At 43.2% G+C, this 26,187-nt stretch overlaps 2 protein-coding genes and 1 pseudogene across 29 annotated transcripts; 2 read left to right on the plus strand and 1 right to left on the minus strand.

Annotated features, from left to right (window-relative positions):
* Nucleotides 1–452: 452 nt before the first annotated feature.
* On the plus strand, nt 453–3,661 carry LOC100829662 (annotated as a pseudogene).
* A 4,926-nt stretch (nt 3,662–8,587) lies between these two features.
* Nucleotides 8,588–21,577, plus strand: LOC100829972. Of its 20 annotated transcripts, none has more exons than XR_002961589.1 (11): nt 8,588–8,771; nt 9,094–9,177; nt 9,282–9,365; nt 10,122–10,358; nt 10,586–10,760; nt 10,862–11,084; nt 14,252–14,391; nt 14,473–14,541; nt 14,672–14,816; nt 18,529–18,623; nt 21,400–21,577. XR_002961589.1 is itself a non-coding variant. In XM_003560961.4 (9 exons), exons 1-9 carry the CDS (start codon nt 8,677–8,679, stop codon nt 14,759–14,761), a joined length of 1,197 nt encoding a protein of 398 aa, XP_003561009.1. In that variant the 5' UTR covers nt 8,588–8,676; the 3' UTR covers nt 14,762–15,341. The 20 variants fall into 20 exon arrangements, 1 of the variants encoding a protein (XP_003561009.1); XR_001405346.2 differs by having other exon boundaries at nt 18,533–18,623; XR_002961587.1 differs by lacking the exon at nt 21,400–21,577 and adding an exon at nt 19,044–19,719.
* Nucleotides 19,903–25,601, minus strand: LOC104581629. 9 transcript variants are annotated; one of them, XR_002961591.1, is made up of 5 exons: nt 23,861–25,601; nt 23,668–23,759; nt 22,444–22,868; nt 21,845–22,338; nt 19,903–21,756 (listed from the first exon to the last, which is right to left on the minus strand). XR_002961591.1 is itself a non-coding variant. In XM_024456562.1 (5 exons), exons 3-5 carry the CDS (start codon nt 21,853–21,855, stop codon nt 20,274–20,276), a joined length of 849 nt encoding a protein of 282 aa, XP_024312330.1. In that variant the 5' UTR covers nt 21,856–22,338; nt 22,444–22,868; nt 24,182–24,393; the 3' UTR covers nt 19,903–20,273. The 9 variants fall into 9 exon arrangements, 6 of the variants coding, with proteins under 6 accessions (XP_024312330.1, XP_010227963.1, XP_024312331.1 ...); XR_002961592.1 differs by having other exon boundaries at nt 19,903–21,112; nt 21,667–21,756; nt 23,668–25,599; XM_024456562.1 differs by lacking the exon at nt 23,668–23,759 and having other exon boundaries at nt 19,903–21,021; nt 21,667–21,756; nt 24,182–24,393.
* Between the last annotated feature and the right edge of the window lie 586 nt (nt 25,602–26,187).

Genomic DNA, 26,187 nt, shown 5'->3' on the forward strand with positions numbered 1-26,187 from the left:
AAAAAACAGTCATCATTATTCTTGTAAATGTATAGCAATCAAGGTCAATCTGTGTAGACTGATTTCACCGCATGGAACCAAACCACCTGAGTTCAATTTCCTGCGCAGGGTTAATAAAAGAAACAGTCATCATTGTTCTTCTCACATCCGGATGACCCGTTCAAGCTGATTGCGTCGTTGGTTCGGGTAGAAACGAAGACCGTTGAAGAGGCAAAGAACGGGACGGCCAGATGGTTACCGTAGCTAGGCCGGCTTGACTCTCAGTCCAGAAGACGACTTCCCCCCTTTGGTGTCAATATCCTAGTTAGGTACGCATGCAGCCAATTCCTTCACAAATCACGCTCATATTTTCAGCCTCGGAAGTCTTCGACTGAGTGCACACATGTTCCCACTATCTATTGATCTCACGGAAAAGGGCAGATATGGCCTTTGCCTTTTGTTTTCTTGATGACAGGACTGATGACCATTGCTTCTGATATGCAGTGGGCGAAGCCAGAAAATAATGGGCAATGGGTTTTTCACCACTATAAATCTGTATGAGGTCAAACCAAATAATGATAGGCTACGGGGTAATTCTGTACAGTACCATATTAGCGCAAATTACACTTCCAGTGTGCTCTGTCTTCTTTATAAGTATCTGCATCCGAGTAGTAAGAGGATGATTAGCAAGAGCATGCGCAGCAAGAACCAGCGAGCACGATCATGTTGCGCCCCTGCACACCCTTGCTGAAGCTGGGTCTGCTATGCTTGCTGATCATATGCAGTGAGCCGTTCTTGCCACGGTGTGCGGCGTGCACGCGTGACGATAGAACGGCGCTCTTGGACATCCGCGTTTACTTTTTCCATCAGGATGCGGACTCCAACCAGCCGGACTGGAGCAGCAGAGATTGCTGCCGCTGGGATGGGGTCACTTGCAACTCCCGGACAGGCCGTGTCACCGGCCTCGATCTGGGTAACTTTCCGCCATATACCCCGAGTCTGCTCAACGCTACTCTGTTCCTCCCCTTACAAGAGCTGCGGAATTTGTCCCTGCGTGGCAACCTTGTAAAAGGATGCATACCTGGTGCAGGTAATTCAGTTCATTCCCTCTCTAGGATGTAAGGCCCCTTTCTCAATATAAGTTTTCCAAAGTTATTAACCCACACTTTTTTCAATTTTTCTCTTTTAACTCGTGCCTCACATAATTTCAAGTCTTTTGGGTTCCAAATCTATTGGTCAAACCGAAAAAAGAAGAACTCCTAAAAAATATGTTGGAACTAGGAGTTGAATTCCATTTTGTAATTGCAGTTCTACGATCCAGATGGAGAATTATTTGAAATTCATCCTCCCTTTTACTTGAACTATTTGAAATATGTTTTTTTATCCATTGATTTATTTCATTATTTGACCTTTTGCAGGCTTTGAAGTATGGTCAAAATTACACAAATTAGATCTCTTGATCTATCTGGAAATGTATTGAATGACACTAGCATCTCATCCTTAGTTGCACTTTCGTCAATTCGGTCCCTGCTCCTAAATGGTATGGTCTTGACCTCTGCTCGTACTATCCAACGTGAGCTTCACGACAAACTAATACTGGAAACTTATTTTTAATCCTTTTCTTGGTTTTGTTTGTGCAAACTGTATCTGTATAAGATTTTGTCATGGTTTATCTTTTTGTTTCTTGTACAGGACTGAGCACAATGAAGCTCGAAACTCTTGATCTATGTGGCAACGGAATATACGGCTCCTTGTCAACAGGTGGCTTATCATATTGATATCTGATTTTACATAATTATGTGTCATTTTGATATCAATACACAACTGTCTCTCAACAATATCGGGGTGGTTGCATAGTGTGTCAAAGACTAAGAAGCCTTTTCAACCTGGAACCCGATACATACTTTCTCCGACTAATTTGAATATAATAGCTATTTCCTTTGCCCAAGATAGCGTGGAAAAATTATCATATGTCCCATTGTTTCATTTACAGATGTCTGCAACATGGCAAGTCTTCAAGAGTTACATCTTTGTAATAATTTCTTATCTGGAGAGCTTCCACGATGCATGCAAAATCTTACTTCTCTCAAAATTCTAGATCTATCAAATAATCATTTAAAGGTGAAGTTTCCCTCTGTTATCTTTTCAAGTTTGACATCATTGGTGAAACTTTCCCTCTCAAATAATGATCTTGAAGGACTTATGTTCCCAAGTTCCTTGTTAAATAATAGCTAATTGACACACCTGAGACTAGCAAGCAGCGGTAACAATTTTCAGATGGGAATGGAGAATCAAGCAGCAGTTCTGTCAGCTAGACTTCAGGTTCTAGTACTGCGAAATTGCAACCTTAATGGCAATTCTTCTGTCATACGAAGTTTATTACTGCATCAACATGCACTATACTTTGTTGATATCTCTAACAATAACCAAACTGGTTCCTTCCCTTCATGGTTGATAGAGAATAATGTGAACCTATCATATCTACTTCTTCGAGGCAACTCCTTTAGTGGACCTCTTCTTCTTCCATCCAAAGCACACATCAATTTGGCGGTGTTGGATGCATCTTGCAACAGCCTACACAAATTACCGACGGAGATCAACATTACTTTTCCAAATCTGCAGTTCCTAAACTTGTCAGCCAATTCTTTTCAGGGTGTGTTTCCTTCGGCCTTAAGCTACATGGCTCTAGAATCTTTAGACCTGTCTTGCAACAATTTCTCAGATAACATAGGGGCAACTCTTGTTACAAGTATGCCCTTTTTAATTCTCTCTGGCAACCAGTTTTATGGTTCACTCCCTCGAGAGCTATCAGCATCCTCCTTTTCTAATCTCTTGCTAAATAACAATAAGATCTCTGGGGAAATTCCCAAAAATATATGTTATATTCGAGGACTTGTTTGGATTGATTTTAGCAATAACGACTTAACTGGCTCTGTCCCTACTTGCATATATACACTCCCAGATCTTGCTATCTTGAATTTAAGAGAGAACTCATTGGTCGGATCAATTCCACCGGAGATATGCAAGCCTAAAAAATCTTATGTTTCTCAGCCCTCAAAAAACAAATCTTATGTTTCTTGACGTGTCAAAAAATAACCTTTCCGGCCCAATTCATTGCATGCCAGATGTAGCATATATTCACCTAAGCGAAAATCAATTTAATGGAACATTTCCTTTTCCGTTATCCTTGAAAACTTCTATCTATTCAATGGATCTACGAGGAAACCAGTTCAGTGGTACCCTTCCTAGCCGGATGTTCAAGGCCTTTCCGGTGCTAAAAGTATTGTTGTTGGAAAGAAATAAGTTTGAAGGAATGATTCCAAATGATATATGTCATTTGAAGTATTTGCGTCTACTTGACCTGTCTCATAATAAGCTATCCGGGCAGCTACCTTCTTGCTTGAGCAATATGGGTTTAGATGCTGATCTATTTGACTTCGATTACCAGAACTCAAATTGTTCTGGAGCACAATTTGAATTTGAGCGAGGTTCTTATGTGGAAATCCCATATATTTTTGAAGCAGAACCAGACCAAGAAGAATTCATGACCAAGAGTAGGCAGGACAACTACAAGGGAAAAATACTCAACTACATGTCTGGACTTGATTTCTCTTCGAACCAATTGATTGGATCAATTCCTCAAAGTATAGGAGACATGAAATGGTTACGGGCACTAAATTTCTCAGACAATTACCTGGATGGATCAATTCCAAAGTCCTTTTCGAATTTAAGTTACCTTGAGAGCTTGGATCTATCATACAACAAATTGACAGGGAAAATACCACCAGAGCTAGTAGCATTATTTTCCCTTGAAGTGTTCTCCGTGGCATACAACAACCTGTCTGGTCCTACACCAGGCACAAAGGGGCAGTTCAGCACATTTGATCCAAGCAGCTATGAAGGCAATCCATATCTCTGTGGCCCTCCATTGTCAAAGAGTTGCACTATGGTGCCGTCAATTCCTCAGCCCGAAGAACATGGAGAAGAAGATGATGATAAAGTCGGTGATATCGTACTGTTTGGTTGTTCAGCGTTGTTTTACGTGGTTGGTTTTTGGACTTCCTTGAGTATGCTTTACTTCAAGACAAGCTGGCGATGGTCATGGTTCTCTGCCGTGGACAGGTTTGGTAATTTTGTAATGGTTAAGTTGGCTATAATCACAAGAAAGATCCGTAGAACCAATTGACCTTTCTGGAGTTTGTAATGGTCAAGTTGGCTATAATGCTGCATGATTGTAAAATTCACTTGTCTGTAGCTGTAAGTTCTCTGAAATTTGATAAAAGACGCTAAATGGATCTGAGCTTGAGCACCATTCTGGTGAGTGCACATCGGACATCAGCTTGCCATGAAAATTCCGTTGGCAAAACAGTTTTCTACTGATATTGATGTCTAGGAAAGGTAACTAACAACAGAATTACGGGAGGGATTTGCACAAGTCTTCTGGCTCTCCTTCAGTCGAGTTACCATAGCTCTAAATGTTAACTGGTCTATCGAACTGATGAGAGAAAACAATGGGCACTGCATGATCAGTTTGTAACCTGCCTCAGCCTCAGCAGGGAAATTAATCTATTAGAAGAAAATTCTGTGGTGGCAGGAACAGCTGATTGACCTGTGCCTGTCTGACCTCAATGATCAAATTAGAATGGGTGTGGCTATTTCTCACATGTTTTTTAAGAAATGAATCTTAAATATCGGCCACGTTTCAAATCCGTTGAATTAAGATCTAAGGTTAATCCTCATTCTCTCATCTCTCACTTGTCATCGTTGGATTAAGATCCAATGCCTAACATGTTGATTGATCTCTACCTAAAAAACGGGTGACTTATCAACAACAAAACCGAATTAGAATATCTGGAGTACTATTAGTCTATCGGATTATAGGAAATAAGTGAGCGGTGTGTTGTTATTGTGGACGACATAGCTTCCTTCAGTCCCTTTATCGGTAAACCACTCTCTGTGGAGAATTTGGCTATTTGTGGTCTCTCGTCTGATTCGTTTTTTTACTGCAAACTTTGGACAACGATGGCTTCAGATTGTTGTTGCGGGCCATTGTTATAACCTTGTCCGCTTACCATTACCTGGAATTGTCGTTTGAGATGTTTAGCAATTGTATGTGATGCGATCATGCGAGGTGTCGGTATGTCTTGGGCTGTGATAAAAAGAAACATGTTTGGGATGTTTTTCTTTTGCCCTTAATTCGTATTTTAATATAATTGCTTTTAATTCGTCGATCAAATATATTCGGAAAACTGAGGTATTTTCAAACATATATATTCGGAAAATTACAAATTAAGCCTGGCCATGCAGTGTCTATTGGGCCTGACGGGCCATCTCAAACGTAGATGGACTGTACTACGTGTCCGTGTCCAAGTCCAAATCCTATTTTGCTCTATATCACGTTGGCGGCGGAGCAACGAGGAACTGTCAAAAATCTCCCCGAGTTCCACCGCTCCGTTTTCTGCGCCACCCGTGCCGTGTATCCGTGAATTGGCGGCGAAAGCCAAGATGCAGCAGCCTACACCGTATGTTCCCTCTCTCGATGGATAGTCCTCGGTTCTTAGGGTTCTAGTGTTGCAATCCTTTTTTGTTACCAAATTGGACGATTCATTTCTTTAGTTTTTTGAGGAACTACATGTCTTTAGTTTTGAAGTACGGTGTATTTCAAAAAAAAAAGTATGGTAGTTTTTGCTAGCCATCCGCATGTGCAGCCGCTGCCACTGATCCCGGCCGCCCCCACGCCACCGCAGCCGCTGAGTTCTTCCAACCAGCCGCGAGTCCGGCTGCTCGTCGAGGGGAGTGGAACAGGAGGTCGAGGCCTCGAGGGGAGTTCCAGGAGTTGAAGCCCTCCGCGCGGGAGATCGAGGAGAAGAGGGAGATGGGAAGGGGGGGTCGGGGGAGGGGGCAGGGGAAGGAGGGCAGAGAGGATGCGGCGGCGGGGTAGTTAGGCCGCGGGGGGAGGCGGAGGCTGGTCTTGGGATTCAGATTGATAGAAAAACTTCGATCGGGGGAGCGAAAACGGCGGAGGATTTGAGAGTTCGGGGAGAAACGACCTGTGTGGAGTGTGGACGGCGAGTTGAATCTTGAAGAACGGAAGGGGCAAAATGTAAATATGTGTGACGGACGACGACCAAGGAAACACTCCTCCCTTATCACTAGACTAGTACAGTGCACGTGCGTTGCCACGGACTCTTAAACATAAGCGTCCTACAGTAACAAAAAGATCATGAAAACTTCTTACTACTCCAGCTAATTAGTAGAGAAGAGATACAGTACCGATCCGGAGGCTCGTGGGGTGTCGTGGTGGTGTCACGGCAGATGCCATGGGATGGCTTGAGTTGGGGCCGATGGACGAAGGTGGATCCGGAGGGAGGGAGGGCGTAGTGTAACCACGCACAAATTACTGTGAACACGATGTTTACCCAGGTTCGGAGCCTTCTTGAAGAGGTAAAGCTCCTACTCCTGCCTTGTTTGTATTAGCCGAGATACTAGAGAGCTACAATGATGCTCCTTGAACTGTATTCAGAGGAGAAAGAAGAAGGAGAGCTTCTAATGTCTAAGGGAGGAACCCCTCTCACAGGAGGGGTTGAGCCTCTATTTATAGGCTAAAGGCGTCACACTGACATGCGGGCCAAAAGCAAACCCTAGTTACCCCCGGACCTGCCGAGTACGCCCATGGTCCCGTCCGGATTGTTCGGAAGGGTCAATGCTGCTTTGTGCTTTACGTACAGCCAGACAGCGTGCACTGTAGCCACGCCCCGCCCTTCGTCACTTGTCCTTCTACGGCGCGTCACTGTGCAGTCGTCCGACGCAGCGACGTGAGCAACGACTGCTTTTCCATCACAAAGGGAGCGCTGCTTTACTTTAGGCCATACGACCAGGATAAGACCATTGGCATATCCCAGCCCTAACCGAGATTAGATAGTCCGTGCTTGTCCTGCGAACACATAAGACAAGATAGAGTTGCCGGCATTTGGTATGCCGGCCCGTCATAAAGTCGGCTTAACAATGCCGGCGTACTTGCTTACGTCGGCTTTGCTCTCGCCAACCCGGCCAGTATGTGTCGTCATGACCCTACCCGGGGTCATTCCCCCGACATTGGGGCCACCGGAGGCGCGGGGAGGCAGTGCAACAGCGGATTTGACAGCGCGCGTGCGGATTTGAGGCCGGCCTCAGCATCTCGCGCGCGTCAGGGATGGACAAAGCGATTTTTTCTTTCGGACTCGTGGTTCGGTGGGCCGGACATACCGATCCCCCCAATTGGGCTGGGCCCAGGGCGAAGCCCAAATCGCATTTTGGACGACGACCGACGAAGGAAATACTATTTCCTTTATTATTAGGTGTAGACTAGTACAACGTCCGTGCATTGCCACATCGTCTTAAACATGTGCACGCGAAAATTTATGTATATAAACATAAACAGTATAATTGGACATTCAATCGAAATCGGCGCCGATGCTAGCAGCCGCGGCCACGGACATGGCACCTAGTCCACGCCGCCCGCCCGCCGTGGCTGGCGTCAGAAGAAGGTCACGGAGCACGCGGTAGCGCAATGCATGAGGAACCGTGCGGCGGTGGATAGTGCCGGTCAGTTCTGGACCCCTTTGCTCGTCTCTTGCACGGGAATCTAATCCGACGCCAACGCGTATCGAGAGCGGTCACCGCAGGGAATCTCTTGCACGGGAATCTAATCCGACGCCGACGCGTATTGAGAGCGGTCACCGCAATTGAGTCAGCGGTGGCGGCCAGGGAAGGCAGCGCTGTGGGAATAGGAAAAAAAAGATTCGATAAAGTGTAAGGAGACATGGAAAATCAGGACGGGCACGGAAATTGATGCACGGCGGACGACGACGAAGAAAACCTTCCTGATTTTATTATTAGGTAGGTATATATGTATATATATAGAGAGAGAGCAATAGATATACGAAGTTGCAGCTTGACAAGGTTGGGATTGCATAGCATGTGATTTTGTATTATGTGTCCTCTGGACCTCTAGTTAACAAGACCAGACGTGAATTTTCGGGACTTAGTCTTAACTTCACGATGAGTACGAGGCGAACTAGTGTCATGCGCCCTACAAACTATATCTCGCCAAACAAGTTGGCTGAAAAATAGATCTGGGTAGGATGGAGCCATGGCGAGCAAAGGCTTGTCCCCCTCCAGCTCTATTGTCGCATTTAGTAATTGGGAGTATTAATTCATGAAAACGTAAGTATTCATCTCCGGCAAACTCACTTTATTTCGTCTCCTACAATCTGAACTCCGGTTTTTCCGCTCCTCTTATGGCTAAATCATGGCACCATATCTATCTCTAGAGCTATTTTTTTTTTAGAAAAATAGGGGTTTCCTCCAGAGCTATTAGTTCAGCAGAGGGAAAAGAATCATCCCTTGAGGCCTTGACGTGCTGAGTCACTCAGCCTGAGTGAGTAGATTTTTTGGGGGATTTAATTTCGTTTTTTCTTGAAGCAAAAATTTCGTTTTTTAGGGGAATTTCGTTTTCTTTTAAGAACCGCGTGCTGCTTACTTCCGTTGGCAACGTGGGACAGAAAGCCCGGCCCATATCCTTCAGTGGGCCTCTGCCAGTGCGCCCTACAAACTATATCATCCACAAGCCTCCCAAGTCCCAAGTCCCAACCCCAAACACCGTCTTCCTCCTCGCCAGCCGCCATGAACGACGACATCTAAGAAAAAATAGCCCCCATGGACGACCGCTGCTCCTCGGCAGCCCCCAGGCCTAGCCGCCGCTCAAGGATCGGCAGGCCGGAAGGACGCCGGAGGATCCCGCTGCCTGTCCCGTATGACCGCATCAACCTCTCCCCTCGCTTTTATTTTGTACTTCTCTGTCGATGGGGATTGGTTGCTCGGATCGGGAGGGTACTCGTGTATATAATTTTGTATTTCTGCTCTGTAGACTGCAATTTGACGGCGGATCTGGTTTCTTATCAACTTTTTTTATGTATGAAGAAGAAAAGAAGTTGTTTCTTTTACTCAATGGTCTCTGCACCATGATTTTGAGGGGAAACTAGCACCATGATTTTGAGGGGAAACTAGCACCATGATTTTGAGGGGAAAATAGGACATTGGTTTATTAATTGACCCTGCTTGCTACACTTTCAGGAGTAACGAGGAGGATCCCCCTGAACCTGCACCGGCAGAAGCGCCTCTCTTTGACGGAGCCCTAAGCCCCTTCACCCCGCTGCTGTATGTCCAACGTCACCTTTCCCTTTCCCTCTCGCTCTATTATTGTTCATCTCCTCACTTAATTGCATTGGTTTACTCATTGAGCATGCTTGACACACTTTCAGGAGTAATGAGGAGGATCCCCCTGAACCTGCACCTCCAGAAGCGCATCTCTTTGACGGAGTCCTTAGCCCCTTCACCCTGCTGTTGTATGTCCAATGCCACCTTTCCCTCTCGTTCTATTATTCGTTAGTCCTTACAATGATAGCTAGTGGATACCCTGCGTGGTGCTGTGGGCCTCAGAGTGCAACACATATGCCCATAGGTGGAAGGAAAATGAAGCAAAGTAAACATTATAAGAGTATTGAAACTCATGCTATGATTGACTTAAGAGAGAATGCAAATGTGTTCTGTATGGTATACACATTTGTTTATCTTCATGAGCAATTTCTCGTGTGACTCAAAAAAATGTCATTTAATCAATTTTAACAAATGAATTGTCACACGGTACTTAGTTTGAGATGTGAGCAGAAGAATACATGCTTTTGAAAGTGAGACACAACGGTGGTGGCATAGTATTACCCAGCTTTTTAGTTACATTCGTATATTTATGCGGCACACAAAGAATGATGGAGCATTTTCTTTTGAGTCGTGCAGTTGCTAGGAGCTTGTTGAGTTGATGATCATGTGGACAATTTGCATATTGAGCTTGCATACATTAACTGAATATATTGGCGGGGACCAACTTGATGATGTGGACACTTTGCATGTTGAGCTTTGTGGGAATCAACTTGACGATGTTTTTACTTTGCATTTGAGTTTGCGAACATTAAATGATTTTTAGTGGGGATTAACTTTATAGAGATTATAGATGTGGACTATTCAGTGTTTTCGAAAAATATGCACGACTTATCGCATAAAATAAAATATTTGTCTACTTATTAAATCTGTTTGTTCTTCTTCAGCTTGCCTGAGCAGGCTCGGTGTGATACCATTGGGGTTTCGCCGCCACCAGCGTGCTTGTCTCCTGGGTCTCCCATTTTGTCCCGGAGCCCTCGTGACTGGCCTATGACATTTTTCATCAGAGTTGATCTTGCAGGATCTTTCCATGTATATCCTCATATTGGTGGTCCATTTCTGAGCTTACAAGAAGCTGAAAATGCTATTGATCGTCATCTTGATGACCGACGGGATAAGGACATGTAAGATTTCCTGACTTCTCTAGATTTTCATCAGTTAACGTCTCGTATTCTTTGTGTTTACAATTGCAGTTGATTATGTGTTTAAAAAGGTCTACATAACCATATGCTCTAACAATTTGCCCCAACTCTATGTAGTTAGAACATTCTAGATTATTTTATGTCAATATGTATTTTTCACTTTTTTGGAAAGCACAACTAATTCAATAAAATGCTCTGATTTAAACTAGGTGCCCAGAGAAGCTTTCCTTGATGGACCTTAAAGTATGCCGTGCTCTTTATTGGCCTGATGGCAAAAGGAAGACACTTTCAGATTATCATGCAGCCGAGGAAAGTCGTAGGCAAATGCGACTATTGGTTCAAGCTCTCCTGGACAAGTACAATGAGGACCACAGTCGTGTTGGGGTTCGCTCTTTCTCTCATTCTTTGTTCTGCAAACTTGATTGGATGTCTTACTTTTTTTATTCATGTAAGATTGCTGGTATGACTCATGTTTTCTATTTTAGGATCTTGCATATGAACTGAAAGATCTCATGTGTTACCAATCAATTTGTGAGGGCAGCCCACGTGTGTGGTACTATCATCTCAATTTCACTACAAAGACTAAAGAAGATGATGAGTTCTGCTGCGGTATGGAGAATTTAGTTTTTGCTGAAGTCACACGCATGCGAGGAGCATATAAAGATTTTGCACTCAGCTGCCTCTACATGCTCAAGCCTAGTGATAATGGTAATCTCTATGCTCTTACCTTTAGACTATTACGTATTGTTACAGTTTGTCGGTCACCATAAGAACTCATCTTATTATACTAGCAAAATGACCGTGCCTTGCAACAGACAATGATTTTTTTTTCACAATATGACATGTGCTATAGGAATAATTATTATGCCGTTTTTCCCATAACAAGGAGATCCACTTATTCCATTACCAAGATAACGGAATTTACAACTGAATTTGTCTCACGTGAGACCATCCTCCTTTTAACAAATTTAAATCTACGAAGAAACTGAATGGAACTAATGAATGTTAAACGTGATAGTTAACTCCTACTGAAACTAGAAGGTAGCAAAGGCAGTTGTGATTCCTGACTCCCATGCCATTCTAAGTGACATTTGATGCCTATTATAAGCTTGGCTCCTTATCCACACAAGGCCCTGCTCCTCCACCATTCCCACCATAATGATTGCTTGTAACTCCTTTCCTTGTTCACGTTTGTGATTACATCTTTTGTTGCGCGTCATGTCCTGCTCTTGAGATAACACTTGGTTGCGCTTGTATCTGCAACACTTCTTTGTCTGTTCACTTGCTCGATGGCGATAATGTCTCCAGCTTGTACTGCTGCCTCTAAAGCCTCTGCACCTGCATGAAGATCTCCCGGTTGTCTCCAGATTGTAGATCTTCCAAAAATTGAAGGCCCATGCATTATATATGCCAAATTGACATAATAAGAGTATAATATGACAGTTATTTTGATCAGTATAAGGATACTCTCCATATACCTCTTTCACCTTATGCATAGCGTTCAGACTTGCTCACGTTAGTTCTTCTGATCAGCATAAGGATACTCTCCATATACCTATTTCAGCCTTATGCATGGCATTTAGTGCTTACACTGGAAATATAAAACAGAAAATGAGTATATCACCACAAAATTTCAGATATATTTAAATCTTAAAACTCCGACCATAATTGAACTTTCTCAAATTTTTATTGATGGATTGTGACCTGACCTGAAGCACCTTGGTTCTCCATGGACTGCTTTGTTCCATCTGTTGAAGCTTGGAGGTGTACAGGGCACCATACTTGTTAATGGTCCTTGTGACAACCTCACGCTGCCCACCCTTGCTGTTGTATGTCACAAATTGAAGCATCTCTGAATTCAATTCCCCAAATCCATCAGCCCTGCACAAGCATAGTGTTGTCATCATCTTTCCAACAGTTCTTAGGCATAAGAATTATAGGAGAAACCTAGATACACCAAAAGTCAGTCATCAACTCAGCAACTGCAAAATGAAGATGCAATCTGAATGCTAAAATTAACAAGAATTTAAGTGCAGCACAACTTAACTGCAAAAAGTTTGTCTTGCCCCACGTCTCATAGCCGAAGTCGATGTACAGTCTTGTCATCGATTGATAATGGACCAATAAAAAATGACCATTGTATATACACCGGATGATGACTAAAGAGCAATAGTGGCAGGTGCTTTCTTCTCTTCACCACGGAATAAGTTCAGGCATATCTGAAAATTCCGAATCTCATGGAGAAAAAACAGTATCCAGTTGTCCTTCACACAAAGAAGCAGCCACTTAATGTAATGATTGAAATTAGAAATCCTCAAAGAAGTCAGCCTTTCGCACATGATAAACTATCAAGGAAGCATTCTACTTGGTCTACCCATGCTGCTAAGATAAACAATATTTCTCCAAAACGAGTTATGTTATACATGATTAAGCTCTTCTTCAGTGGATAAAAAATGTGGCATCACTGCTGTTTATTGTATACAGCTTACACCTAAAACTAAATTTGTATAGCAAACATGAAGCAAGGAACACAGTTAAGATAATATATTTGCTCTGAACTACAGTCAGTTTGTGATGGAAGAAGTTAACAGTTTCTGACGGAAGGTCCCATGGTTCGGACCAACCATATCAACACTTGTCAAATTCCAGCTGGAAAACATCTTTACATTTTCAAAAACTCATTCCGTGGTCATGATCTCAAACGGTATTCCTTCCTGGCAACGTGAAAAATAAATCTTTCCCACTTCAAAACCTAATAAAAAGAATGAGCTACTAAATACATGATTTGTTCATTCTCCCATCGATCAGACTGTGGAACTTAAAAATCTGCTTTAAAGTGGCATTACTACAATGAATAGTGCTAATATCGAATGAATTCGCACATGAGTACATGACATGTTCTTGCTGCTGAAAGTTACAATGGACAAACTCTCATAATGATTTACAGATGACACATTATTCCTTTGTCATGTTCCTCTGTTTTGGTTAGACTCATTGATACATCATCGAAAACAAATGTTAAGATTAACTGCACTTGGAGAAGCTGCAGCCTCGTACAATCCTCAGTTGGAGAATACGTGTAGCTGTAGCCAAACCTCAGAACTTTTGGTGAATACGTGTAGTTGCAAAACAAAGGGATTTATTTTAGATTAGAGGATCAAGATCGAGGTGGCAAATTCAATTCACCTCTTGGGGCTGGATCTCGCCGACTGGAGGGTGGCGGCAGCTGGTTCTGCGGTGCAGGGCAGCGGTTCCCTCTAAGGTGGCTGTGGGCTGTACGTGCCACGATCCAGGCGCAGTGATTGCCATCGTCTCGTAGCGCCGCGGCACAGGTATGGCACGGCCACATCTCACGGTGGTGGCGGCGACACTTGCGGCAGTGGGCAGTGGCAGTTGCTGTTGGCAAGATGGGTGGCGGGGCGGAGGGAAAGACAGGACGCAGCAGCGAGGTGAGGATGAGGGGGCCATCCGCCGCTGCTGTGGGAGAGGGCAGCGGTGTGGTGAGTAGAGGAGCGACGGTGAGGTGAGGAGGGGAGAGCTTCCGGCGGATGTTTTTTTTTCTTTTGGCGTGTGATGGAGGTGGTTGACGAAGGGAGGGCTGAATGGGGAACCTTACATCCATTATCTTGTAGAATATGGTCTTTACTATGTTGACATATTTTGGTTTCTGCTCTTGTCATTTTGCCCACGTTTTCGCAGCATATTTTCAATATCCTTCTCCTTTACTATTTTAATATGTTGAATTGGTTGAAGAAACACGTATACTCTATGAATGAAGGGGTGAGTATGAGGAAAAAGTGAAGTGATTGTTCTGTATGCACACTTATTTTTAATCTTTAAGTATTCATTCATTACTTTGTGTTTGTATCATAAAGGTCACTGCTACGGTTGTTCGAATAATGGAAATGTCAAATTGAAGCACCCCAACAAAGATGAGGAGTACATTGGTGGCCACCTGGATGCTCATTTGCCATATGGTGAAACTACTATACAACACAGTGGCTCTGATAATAATGTATGATGATTTAATTTCTCATTGGGTGTCTAATACTTGTTGCTTTATTGTTTCATACATGACTTGCTCCTCTTTATATAGTTGGATCATGAGGAGGAGGAGGCCATGCTGCAAGCTAAAGAGGAGGAGAGGGTCAAAGATCTTTATAAGGTAATGATATATCATTTTCCAATCCACTTGTGGTAATAATATGATCTTTATTGCTTGACTGGTTATTTATTTGTAGTAACATGATGTTTCTTGACTGACTATTTCTTGTTTGTGTATTTGTGTTCTTCAGTGCTATAGTGATCCAAAGTTTTTGGAGAAAATGAGAGGGCGCTTCAAAAACCATCCTCGTGCAGAAAAATATTTTCAATTAAAAGAATAGGAAGATCGACCAAGGTGTGGTGGAAGACAGAAGTTGCCTGGTGCAGCCCCACCCGGTAAGGCTACATGTACGTATGTGTCTGGTAGATAGAAACCCTGTGTTTGGGAAGGAAGGAGAAATGGAAGATAATGTTGTGCGTACTGCCGTTCGAGATGCTGACACATGCAATCACACTTGTGACTATTTTGCCACCAGCAATCTTGTCGAGAAACCTCTTGGGCAGAATGTTAATTTTCCCATGTTATAGAGCCAAGTAGCTTGTTATTTCCTGTTGCGAAGACACCAAGAGGAAAAGGCATCTTACAGTCTAATGCGCTAAGACACCAAGAGGAAAATGCATCTTACAGTCTAATGCGACAGAAATCATTTTGGTTGGATGGACCTCCGTAGTTAGTGTCATTGTCCGGTTGTGCTTAGCTTCTCTTTTGCTATCTAACAAAATATCCTTTTTTGAAAGTTGTGAATAAGGTGGTGATTTTCAGGTTTTGAATTGTACAGCGTCAGAATTCATAACCTTATTGGTTGTATATCTGCCAAAATTCTTGACAAGAGTACGAAGAAGAAGCAAAATTGGCTTGTATTTTTCATGCATAATGTCCTTCCTAGCCTATTTGTTGTTTTTCAAGCTCGAGCATCCTGCCTGCACATTTTATTTCAAACCAGAAAATGAATTACTCCCTCCATCCCAAAATAAATTATGTGAATTTGTATAAGAATCTTATACAAAGCCACATCACTTCGTGACAGAGAGTACAAATTTTTTGTTGGGACCATTTTGCTTCAAATAAGAAAATGGATCGCAAAGTCATGTTGAGAATAAAAATATTCCTCTTGACTTCTCGGGCAAACCTTTCCTGGGATCATAAAGCAATCAGGGAGAAGTTCTCACCACCTTATTGTTACACCCATACTCCCTCCGTTTCAAAACATACTTCCTTTGTACACAAATAATTGTATGTTTGGGTTTAAAATTTGTCCACAAAAAAGTGTATTTTTCTCTTTCCAAAGCACTGTAGACTAAGAAAAATTGCTTCTATCTCATTACATGGAAATCAACCTAACAACATTTTTTCATGCACTTGGCTCATTGGAGGTGGGAATGTTAAAGAGCAGAGAGATGGTGGTTGGCACATTTTCTATCTCACTTCTTAATTTTCTTGAAATTCCCGCATGTACAATTATTCGTGGATGGAGGGAGTAGGGTGTATCTTCATACTCCCTCCGTTCGAAAACATACGGTGTATTTTCATACTCCCTCTATTCCAAAATATAGAGCGTATTTCCTTCTTTTGATCAATGTTTTGATGAAAGATCACTTGATCAACATGTGAATTATGTGATACAAATTATTAGAATTTTTTAATACAAATGAAGTGATGTTGATTTTATTTCACAAAAATTACATATTTCTCCCTTCTTTCCAGATTATAAGGCCTATCTCACAAATTGCAATAACAAAGGAGCACCTACTTAGTACTACGTATAGAGCCTTGGAGTTCCCATCGGAATCCTGATCCAAACCGATCTCGGCAAGGATTGGTTGGCTTTATCTACGACAAAGTGGAAGACGGATCCGCAGATCAATCTCTTGCGAGCGGTTACACCATGGCGAGCGAAGGGTCAACGTCTGCAACTCAGGGCGGCAGCAAGGAGTCTCGAGGTGAGAAGATTGAAGAGATGCTGCAAGGGCTGGTGCTTAGGGACGATGAGGAGGTTGAGGTGGTTCTGGAGGAGAACTTGGAGGAACTGGAGGCTGATGCGCGGTGGCTAGCCCTTGCTAGGGTTCATACGTTGAGGAGCTTCAGCCATGCTTCGTTCTTTGGGTACATGCGAGCTAGCTGGAGGTGTGCCAAGGACGTGGAGTTTAGACCGGTCAGAGACATTCTGTTCACGGTCCAGTTCATGTGCCTTGCAGATTGGGAGAGAGTTATGGAGGATGGACCATGGTTGTTCCGTGATTGCCCTGTGATCATGGCTCAATATGATGGCTGGTCGGACGTAGATTCTGTTGAGTTAGTTCATTATCCAGCATGGGTACGAGTCATGGATCTGAAGGAGAGGATGAGGACCGGCAGCATTCCGATGCAGCCTGCGCGCAAGGCAGGATCGGTAATCCGTCTAGATGAGATGTCTGTGAAGGGGCAGGGGGAAGGAGTTCGTGTGGGTGTTATGCTGGATGCGACTAAACCTTTGTCGCGAGCTGCTCCTATCAAGCTGAGTAAAGGGAAGTGCTACTTCCGGCTGGTATATGAGAAGATGCCGGCGTTCTGTGGTGTGTGTGGGCTGGTTGGACATGTGACGAAGGAGCATGGCGATGGTATCCATGAGCCGTCGGCCATTCAGTATAAGGGGTCATTGATTGCACCGGAGTTTCGAAGGAAGGATTGGGTACCAGGCGGTGGCGGCGGCGGCCGAGGACGTGGTGGTGGCGGCCGTGGATGGGGTGGCAGACGGTCTGGTTGGACCGATGTGGCAGATGAATGGGATGATGATTTGAGAGATACCTCTTCAAGCCTGGGGAAGAAGACGGCTGAGCGTACCTCAATTTCGGCTAACAAAAGGAGATTGGAGATGCTGGATGATCCGCTAGGGCAGGTCCCGGGCACCATGCCCATGCTTACGGACTACCCTCATGTTCAGGAGGAGGGTGTTGAAGGCGGAGGTGATGGGGAGACTAAGTCGCCGGATCATCCATTGTCGTGTCGCGACCGTTGGATCTGGTCATGGGTGCCTCACACGAGCAGCAGGTGGAGGCGACGCATCGGGCGAGTGAGTAGGTGGAGGCGACTACGATTTGTTGGAGGCGCGAGCGTTAAGGCAGAGTCCTCGCTGCCGCCGTCGTCGGCCACGCCCTGGGCTTGCGGCGGCTGCCTCAGGCGGCGGCGAGGGAGGAGATGGGAAGGGAGGGAGACGGCGGTGCTGGAGGTGCAGTTGCCCTGCAGGGAGCGACGCGGGGGCACCGTTTTGTGCTTCGTTTCCTCAACTGCGAAATCTCGTTCTCTGGATATTGAAGATGGATTCTGGAGGCTGGGTATTTTTTGATAATTATGGTTTAAGTATCATGATGATGATCATCGCAGCATTGCGGCTGATGAGAACTTGTTTAGTGAAACTGACTCACCACCGAAAACTGAGGACAAAGGTATTCCATCTACATTCGAGGCAGTTTCAGGTTTGCATCTCCACACTTTTCATGGAGGATTTCAATGCAATGATGCCTATAAAATATCCTTATGTCCGGTTCAAAAAATTATTATGACTTTCCAGTTGGATTACATAGGTTATTGTCTTTGGGAATACTGAGTTCTTCTGGTTGTTATAATCACTTTGAGAAACTGGGAGGAGATATAGGATTAGTTCAAAACTGCTTCGTTTTTTTAGGTCAGGTCGACCTCTGCACCATAGCTTCATATCTCTGAATTTCCCCATCATTCTGCATATGAACACTTATTATTGGTGATGGTTCATCCCAATAAAAACATATATAGGTGATAGTTCAGGTGTTCTTTTCAGTTCTGTAATGAGAACTTCAGTGGAGCGATGAGCTATAGTAGGATCTTTGGACAAGGTACAAGGTATATACTAAACATATACTTAGTACCTAATCAAACTCCGGTGGTTGTTGTAGTTCGCAACGATGGCGTTCTCTTGCATTAATTTGTTTTTGAAATCCTAAAGGGCAAAGGACACGATACCTGATTAGTTGTGTTCATAATGTATTGGCTCAAATTTCAACAATTTAATTGTCTTCAAACTGCAAATACAAGACAGGCCCAAAGGTCAAAACAAGGTGCTCAAGGAAGTTACAGAGAACATTGCAAACGATGTGTTCCATGAAATCTCCCTATTTCTCCTCTCCGAGGTAATCCAATGACCTTATCTATCATCACCTTTTTATTTGATGTGTGCCCCTTATCCAGTGATTTTATCTGTGATAAACATTTTCATATGATTTGGAACCTGAAAGTTGACAATATTATGTAGATTACTCCCTTATTGTGGTATTAGGAAGAACGATGCACGTTATGATTTGATGATTTTTGATTAGCTGATATTGTATTGGCCAGAACATAGTGAATTGTTTTTTCAGACATCTGAATGTTTGTATGGATGTGCACAAATTTTTTGTACTCAAATGTGGTTCGTGCAACAAAAATTTGGACAGAAAAAACCTATAGATGCTTCTACTTATCCAGAGTCTTTTTGTGTCAGTTATTTTGTTATGATGTTGTTTAAGATCTCATTTGCTTATGCTAAGCTGTATATTTTATCGTTACTACAGAAGTAGGGGTATGCAGAAGAGCTCTCCTGTACCCTTTGTGTGTACTCAATTCTAGTTTACCACGCAGCTTCTCTTTTGGACAACTTGTACGGATACTCAGGATTGTGGTTTGATCAATGATCATTTTGTTTGGTCGACTTCAGAAACAAAGATTGGATTTTCTTTTAAGCTCTAAAAGATTCTTCATAACATCATAAGTTCTGCAGAATTTACGCAAAAAGCACCGGGCAGAAAAAAGAAATTCCTATTGCCAATTATGTTGCACCACTTTTCCATCAGTTCTCGATAGTTAGAATTAATACATGCATCGCCAGTGAAATATGAGTACAGTTACATGGAATTGTCGACGGTGCAGTGAAGCGCGCCTAACCATCTAGTTAACTTCCAAGATTTCTCAAGGTGCACATGGAGCTAAACGGAAGAAGATTCATCGATGTTGTCTGAAGGTACCTGCGAGCCTGCTAGATTATAAGCAGTCATGATGCAACGTAACTGGTTAACTTCCAGTTAACCATATATGTAACTTCAATTAGCCATATATCCATACAAGAGGCAACAAAATTGGTTAACTTCAAGTCCATTATCAGGAAAAATAAACCAACGACAGATGGAACTGCAGTAAGAATTTACAGTGTAATATCTATGTCCAACGGATTGATTGGAAGAGAGCCAAAAAGTCTAGCAACTACTCCAAGGATGGTCATTTAGCGGTAGTCCAGAATATTATACTCCCTTTGGGATGTCTCAAGTTTAGCCAAATTTGAATACATCTATATAAAGGATGTCTCAAGTCATGTCTAGATACATCCAAATTTTGACAAACTTGAGACATCTTTTGTTGGACGGAGGGAGTAGAAGATTCAGCTTAAAAGAATATGCACAAAAATTAAAAATATGACATTTCCACGGGTTATGTCTCTCCCTAAAAACTCCAAAACAAGTGCAGCAGCCCCTGCAGCATCAGTTTCGCTGGATGTTTTTTTTTTTACCAAAAGCCGTAGGAGAGACTCTGACAGTGTACATGTAAGATACAAATAGAGGGGGAGAAGAAAGGCATCTAGCTCAGGGGACCGAGGCAAGGGACACAAGCCCAGCCCTCAATACATCGACGGAGCCTGTATTAAGTCTACAACTCTGAATATTCAGGGAGGCATGAAGTCTAGCTAACCAAGACAACACAGAGGGAGTGATCTCGTTGAAAATCTTATCATTTTTGCACTTCCAAAGTTCTCAGGCCATAGAGAGGAAGACTTCTCGATGAATTCTAACAGGTACATGAGCCTTGACGAGGTGGAGACGATTCGGGAGAGAAGGCTCAGATGGCAAGGGCGACCAGTTGACACCAATCCTGAGCCAGCACTCAGCGCTGAAACAGGTAAAGAAAAGGTGATCTCTTGTTTCCCTTGATCCGCTGTCACAGAGAGCGCAACTGAGCACCCCATCACGATTGCAGTTTCTGCGGTCCATCATGTCTCTGGTATTGACGCGATCACGATAGAGGAGCCAGGCAAAGCCCTTGATCTTAGGTAAGCAATTGTTCTTCCAAATCCATGTAGACTTGAGGCGTCGATGGAGAGCAGGGAAGTGGTGCTGATAGAAAAGTTTAGTGGAGAAAGCCCCAGATCCCAACCGACAAATCCATAAGTCTTGGTCCGTCTGATCCAAGGCAGCGCTGTGGAGAATCGCGATAATATGTTGCAGTTCATCAGAAGTCAGAGTGGAAAGGGGCAGAGCAAAGAGGTCATAGCGATCTTCACCAGAGTGAAACTCGAGCAGGGTGATTTCTTTGTTGATGGCAAACGAGAAAATGCGCGAGAATCTGGTCATGAAGGGATCACTGTCCCAGGCATCCTTCCAGAATGAAATAGTGGATCCGCCTCCTGGGAGACATCTAGCAACCTCTTTATATCCAGCGATAAGCCCAACCAAGTCTCTCCACCAGAAGGAGCCGACACCATCATCCAATTTAGGCACCGATCTAGTGCAGTAAGAAGACCAAATAAGCTTAACCCAAGAAGACCAATCGCTAGATGTTGATACTCCCTTACATGTGCTTGTGCCTGTGAAATCTGTTAATCAATTTGTACAGTACAAATTTTTCTTACATGTCAGTTCCAAACTATTGACTATACATGTGCATGTATTTGACTAATTTACTTGGCTGTTTGTGTGAGAGTAGAGTACACCTTGTTCTTGTGCTACTTCAGAAACAAGGACGATTGCATGATGTCCCTTACTTCTTTGACGCAGCCTTTTGCGTATCACAATTAAGGCTTAGTATAGTTTTCAGCTCAAATAACATTTTATTTCTACATTAGTATTGAAAGACTAAATTATTTCCTTTACAAAACTGCAGGCTTTCTTTTCCAGTTTCCAATAAAAGGATCGATGATGTTTTGGCACACAAATTCTTGGACAGGCACATATGATCTTTCTACATTTAGGCTATTGATTCAATTGTTATTAGCAGTTTTGTAAAGGAAATAAATATGAAAGGTAGTTTTCCTATGTAATCTAGTGCACTCCATTTCTTCTGCGCCTACCTCTGTCAGACGCTAGCATAGAACACATGCACAACCAAGGACGAGACAGCACAAACACACAAAGAGCAAGAAGCATAGACCTCACAAATCCGTGCAAACGGCGCTCAAAACAGCATCTGCAAAAGGCCGCAAACTCCCGTGACCAACACTGCAACAGAACTGCAAGAAACCTGTAGAAAGAACAAAACAAAAGTAAAGAACGCTTCCAAAAGGAGGCACCAAAAATAACCGAAAGAACAGCCATGATCTAGATCTCACCTGCTCCCCATGTATAATCAAACCAACCAAACAAACTCGGCAGGCCAGCCGCAACATCTTATAATTTGGAAGAGGAAGTAGTTCCCTTGGACTTTACAGCAACCATGCTATACATGACTGCTTTCCTCCGTTCCTAAATACTTGTTGCAGCAACGAAGGGAGTACATGTGTGCTGTCCCACCTTGGTATACGCCATGTGCAACAAAATATACTGGGAAGCATGGGTGAAGAAGCGGCAGGATAAGGCGGGACGTTGCAAGCAGAGAGCAAACGCAGGACAAGACCTTCACCAGATGAGCGTAGCTACCCAAATGTGAACCTCTTGCAAACCGAGACAGAAAAGATGAGCCTTGCTTGCCAACGACGGCCAAAAGTCGGAACAGCAGGTGGTGTTGGTGATGTATGGGAACAGCAAGGGAAGCAGCCAAGGAGAAAATATGTCAGACGGCGAGAGGGAGAGGTCGTGGATGACGTGAGACGCCTCGTCCTGCAGGCTGCAGTAACCTTGTCACAAATAGTCTACCTATAAGATGATCCATGAAAGCTTAAATGTATACTATGGGAGCCTCTTCTACAGTTTTTTTTTCCAAAAAAAATACCTTGAATTAAAGCCAACTTTACACGTCCAAATCAGAGTAGGATGGCAAATGAAATGACGAGGGCCTGTCCCTCTCCTGCCTTCTGTAGACTCAGCTGCCAGTGGTCAGAAGCACAAATTCTCTTTTCCTGGAAAAATAACGGAAAATTAGTACTATCGAAATGTTGCTGTATGAGAAACCCAAAATGCATCCGATCATCCATCAGGACCCACTGCTACCAGCGTATTACCCAAGCACATAAGTCAACTACCAAATGTGCTCGTGCTTTCACCTGGAAAGCATATCTAACAATTCTCCAAGCATATATCTAGCCATCGATCTCAATGCAAGATGATCTATATTCTCCTTCCCACTACCAAATGCCTTTCTCACACCCTTTCCAACCCCTTTCAACCAGGTTCCCTGCGCGTGTTGCGGCTTCCATCCTATACAAGGAAACATTTATGAAAATGTTCAGAAATTTAAACAGTACAAACATTTAGTTTGATATGAATTATTCTAATACAATAACTCGATAAGTTGAAAAAGGTAGACTCATCCACTCTTATAGTTGCTTTCTTTTTGACATTTTTCTCTATATCACATTCATGGGGAAAGAGATGATGCAAAAAAAACATGTAACAGAAATTTAAAACCTTTCCTCGGAATGATAGCCTCTTCGGCTCTTGCAGAAAACCCAACTAAAAAAAGGGATAGAATACTCATTTCTCGCGGAGTTTCTAGTGTTGGAATATCATTCTGAGATTCCTTGGCATCCAAAGTACAAAAGAAATGCTGCAGAAAGCAAACAGTACCCTGGACCAGGATTCTTAGATGTGTTCCCCCACAACTTTCTATATCTTTCATGTAAATGTTCATGAACCAGGAAATCATGATAAGAACTTATAGGTGTGTCTTATAGGCCATATTTGTTTGACTTGCATACCACACTTCTGCAGCCTGAGAATAAACTGCATAGCGTCCTATCTACGCATGCTTAGGACTTGCACCTGTTTAGAAGAACCAAAACAAGGATTGCACATGTTCTTACTGTATTATTATAAAGGGAACTTTACACCGACTACTCTTAAGCACATGCTAGAACATTAGTGACAATAAGCCACCCAGCATAAGAGTGATAAAAAGTTGGTTTGCATTGTGTGTAATTACATCAGTCTTCTAGAAAATAGTTAGTCCTCAAACTCTTCAAATTGTTAAGCATATCCAAAAGGTGCGTTTGATCACCAAAGATTTCTCATCTCTTCTTTGCAGACGATTCCCTGATCCTTTGTAGAGCTAAGGAGGAAGATGCACTTGCTCTGATGGCGGCCCTTCAGCTTTATGAGAGATTTTCCGGGCAAGTAATCAACAAAGACAAATCAGCAATCATGTTTAATCCTAACACTAGGATCGCAGATAAAGAAATTGTGATGAGAACCTTGGCTATCCAGCATGAAACCTTGAACGATAGATACCTTGGCATGCCAGTTCATGTGGGAAAATCAAAGAAGAAAGTTTTCAATTTTTTGAAGGATCGTGTGTGGAAGAGAATACAAGGGTGGAAGGAGAAGCTGTTGTCTAGAGCAGGGAAAGAAATCATGACCAAGGCAGTCGCGCAATCAATCCCGACTTATACGATGAGTTGTTTTGACATCTCTAAGGGAATATGTGAGCAAATCTCTACCATGATTGGTCGTTATTGGTGGAACCATCAGGATAAGGACAATTCCATGCATTGGCTGAGTTAGAGGAAACTTACCAAAAGCAAGAAGGAGGGCGGGCTTGGTTTTAGAGACATCTACTCTTTCAATTTGGGCATGCTTGCGAGACAAGGTTGGAGGCTGATTCAAAACCCTGATTCCCTTTGCTCCAGAATCCTCAAAGCTCGCTATTTCCCTGACTTCGGAATTATGGAAGCCAAGCCTACGCCGGGCATATCCTATACTTGGAGGAGCATCCTTAAAGGCATCGATACCCTCAAGTTGGGGATCATTTGGCGTGTGGGAAATGGAAGTTCAATCAAAATCTGGGAGGACCCTTGGATCCCTAATCATATCACTAGAAAACCAATGACACCAAGGATGGGTTGTGAAATTCAGTTTGTTTCAGAGCTAATGGACCCGGGTAGAGGTGGGTGGAACCATGATCTGATAGGGCAACATTTTTGGGAGGAGGATGTCGAGATGATCCAAAAAATTCCTGTGCATCCGCCCTTCGCTGACTCAATCACGTGGCATCTGATGAGAGAGGCATGTTCTCTGTGAAATCTGCATATCACGCTTCTGTAGTTGCAGAGGAGGCAAAAAACAATATGGGTGGAGATGGGCCGTCTAGTCTACAGAGAAACCAGATCAATTGGCTAAAGTTATGGAAAATTCAAGTGCCTAATAAAATAAAACACTTCCTTTGGAGAGTTGAACATAACACTCGGCTGTTAGAAGTAATCTGCGGAGAAGGGGCATGGATGTTGAAACAAATTGCTTGTTTTGTAAGACAAGAGATGAAGACTCAGGACATCTACTCTTTAAATGCAAATATGTGAAGAGAATTTGGCGGGGGCTGGACCTAGAAGAGATGCGGCTTACTCTAACTGATAAAAGCCTTGTCGTGGATGTGTTTGCTGTCATTTTGGGATTGGAGGTGAAAGAGCAGGCCCTTGTGGCAAACATTATGTGGAATTGGTGGCTTGAAAGAAACAAGGTGCGTGAGGGAGGCATGTGCCGGTCTGCATATGAGCTCATTTTTATTATAAAGAACCATCTTCTGGAGGTTGCGGCAACTCCACTCGTGAGAACATGCAAGCAAAGAACGAAGTGGCAGAAACCTGATGGCGAATGGGTGAAAGTTAATAGCGATGGTTCTTTTTTGGAGCTGACAGGAAGTGGCGGCTGGGGTGCTGTGATCAGGGATCGGCATGGCTCTGCTTTGGCGTCTGGTACAGGCAATCTCCCGAGCCCGCTGAACCCATTCCAGGCAGAGGCAGTGGCGGCATGCTAGGGAGTTAAGATGGCCATTTAGAAAGGGATTCAGAAATTGATCCTGGAGACTGATTCCTCTACTCTGAAAGATGCGTTGCTGTCCCGGTCTGCTAATCTTTCTTCTTCTGCAATGATAATTGAAGAAACCAAGCTGCTTCTGCGAAGGCACTTTACTGATGTTAGTGTTTGCACATGTGACAGAACTTGTAACTCCGCTGCTCATAGCCTAGCCAATCTGGGCAGATCTTTGCTTTCGGGAACGTCTCTGCTCGTAGAGGGTACCCGTGCTGATGTAATTCATTTAGTGGCAAGCGACATTGCTTTGTCTACTTGTTAATGCAAGTTTGCATTAAAAAAAAAAGGTGCGCTTGACTAGGTTCAGTTGTGAGCGGTGCCAGGGATAATCTTTTTTGTTTTCGAAGAAACGCGAATGTTATATAGTTGATCGCATTTTCATAACTTATTTCCCAATTCTGGTCTAAATAACTACTCCCTCCGATCCTAAATTGTTGTCGAAATATCACATGTATCTAGACACTTTTTAAGAATAGATACATTTATATTTGGAAAAATTTAAGTCAAAAATTTAGAATCAGAGAAAGTACATGTTTGCAAACATCCAGCCGTACAATAGCTGCTCTTTATAGCATAGTTTTTTTTTTGGGGAACGGACAGGAGCACTGACTTTTCATTTAGAAGAAAGAAAAGACGTATTTACAGAGGCGATGTGTTTTTTCTATTTCTTGGGAAACACATAAAAATCCAGAACCGCACAGGACAAAACAAC

The sequence above is a fragment of the Brachypodium distachyon genome, chromosome 1, assembly GCF_000005505.3.
Source record: "Brachypodium distachyon strain Bd21 chromosome 1, Brachypodium_distachyon_v3.0, whole genome shotgun sequence".
In the NCBI taxonomy this organism is placed as follows: domain Eukaryota; kingdom Viridiplantae; phylum Streptophyta; class Magnoliopsida; order Poales; family Poaceae; genus Brachypodium; species Brachypodium distachyon.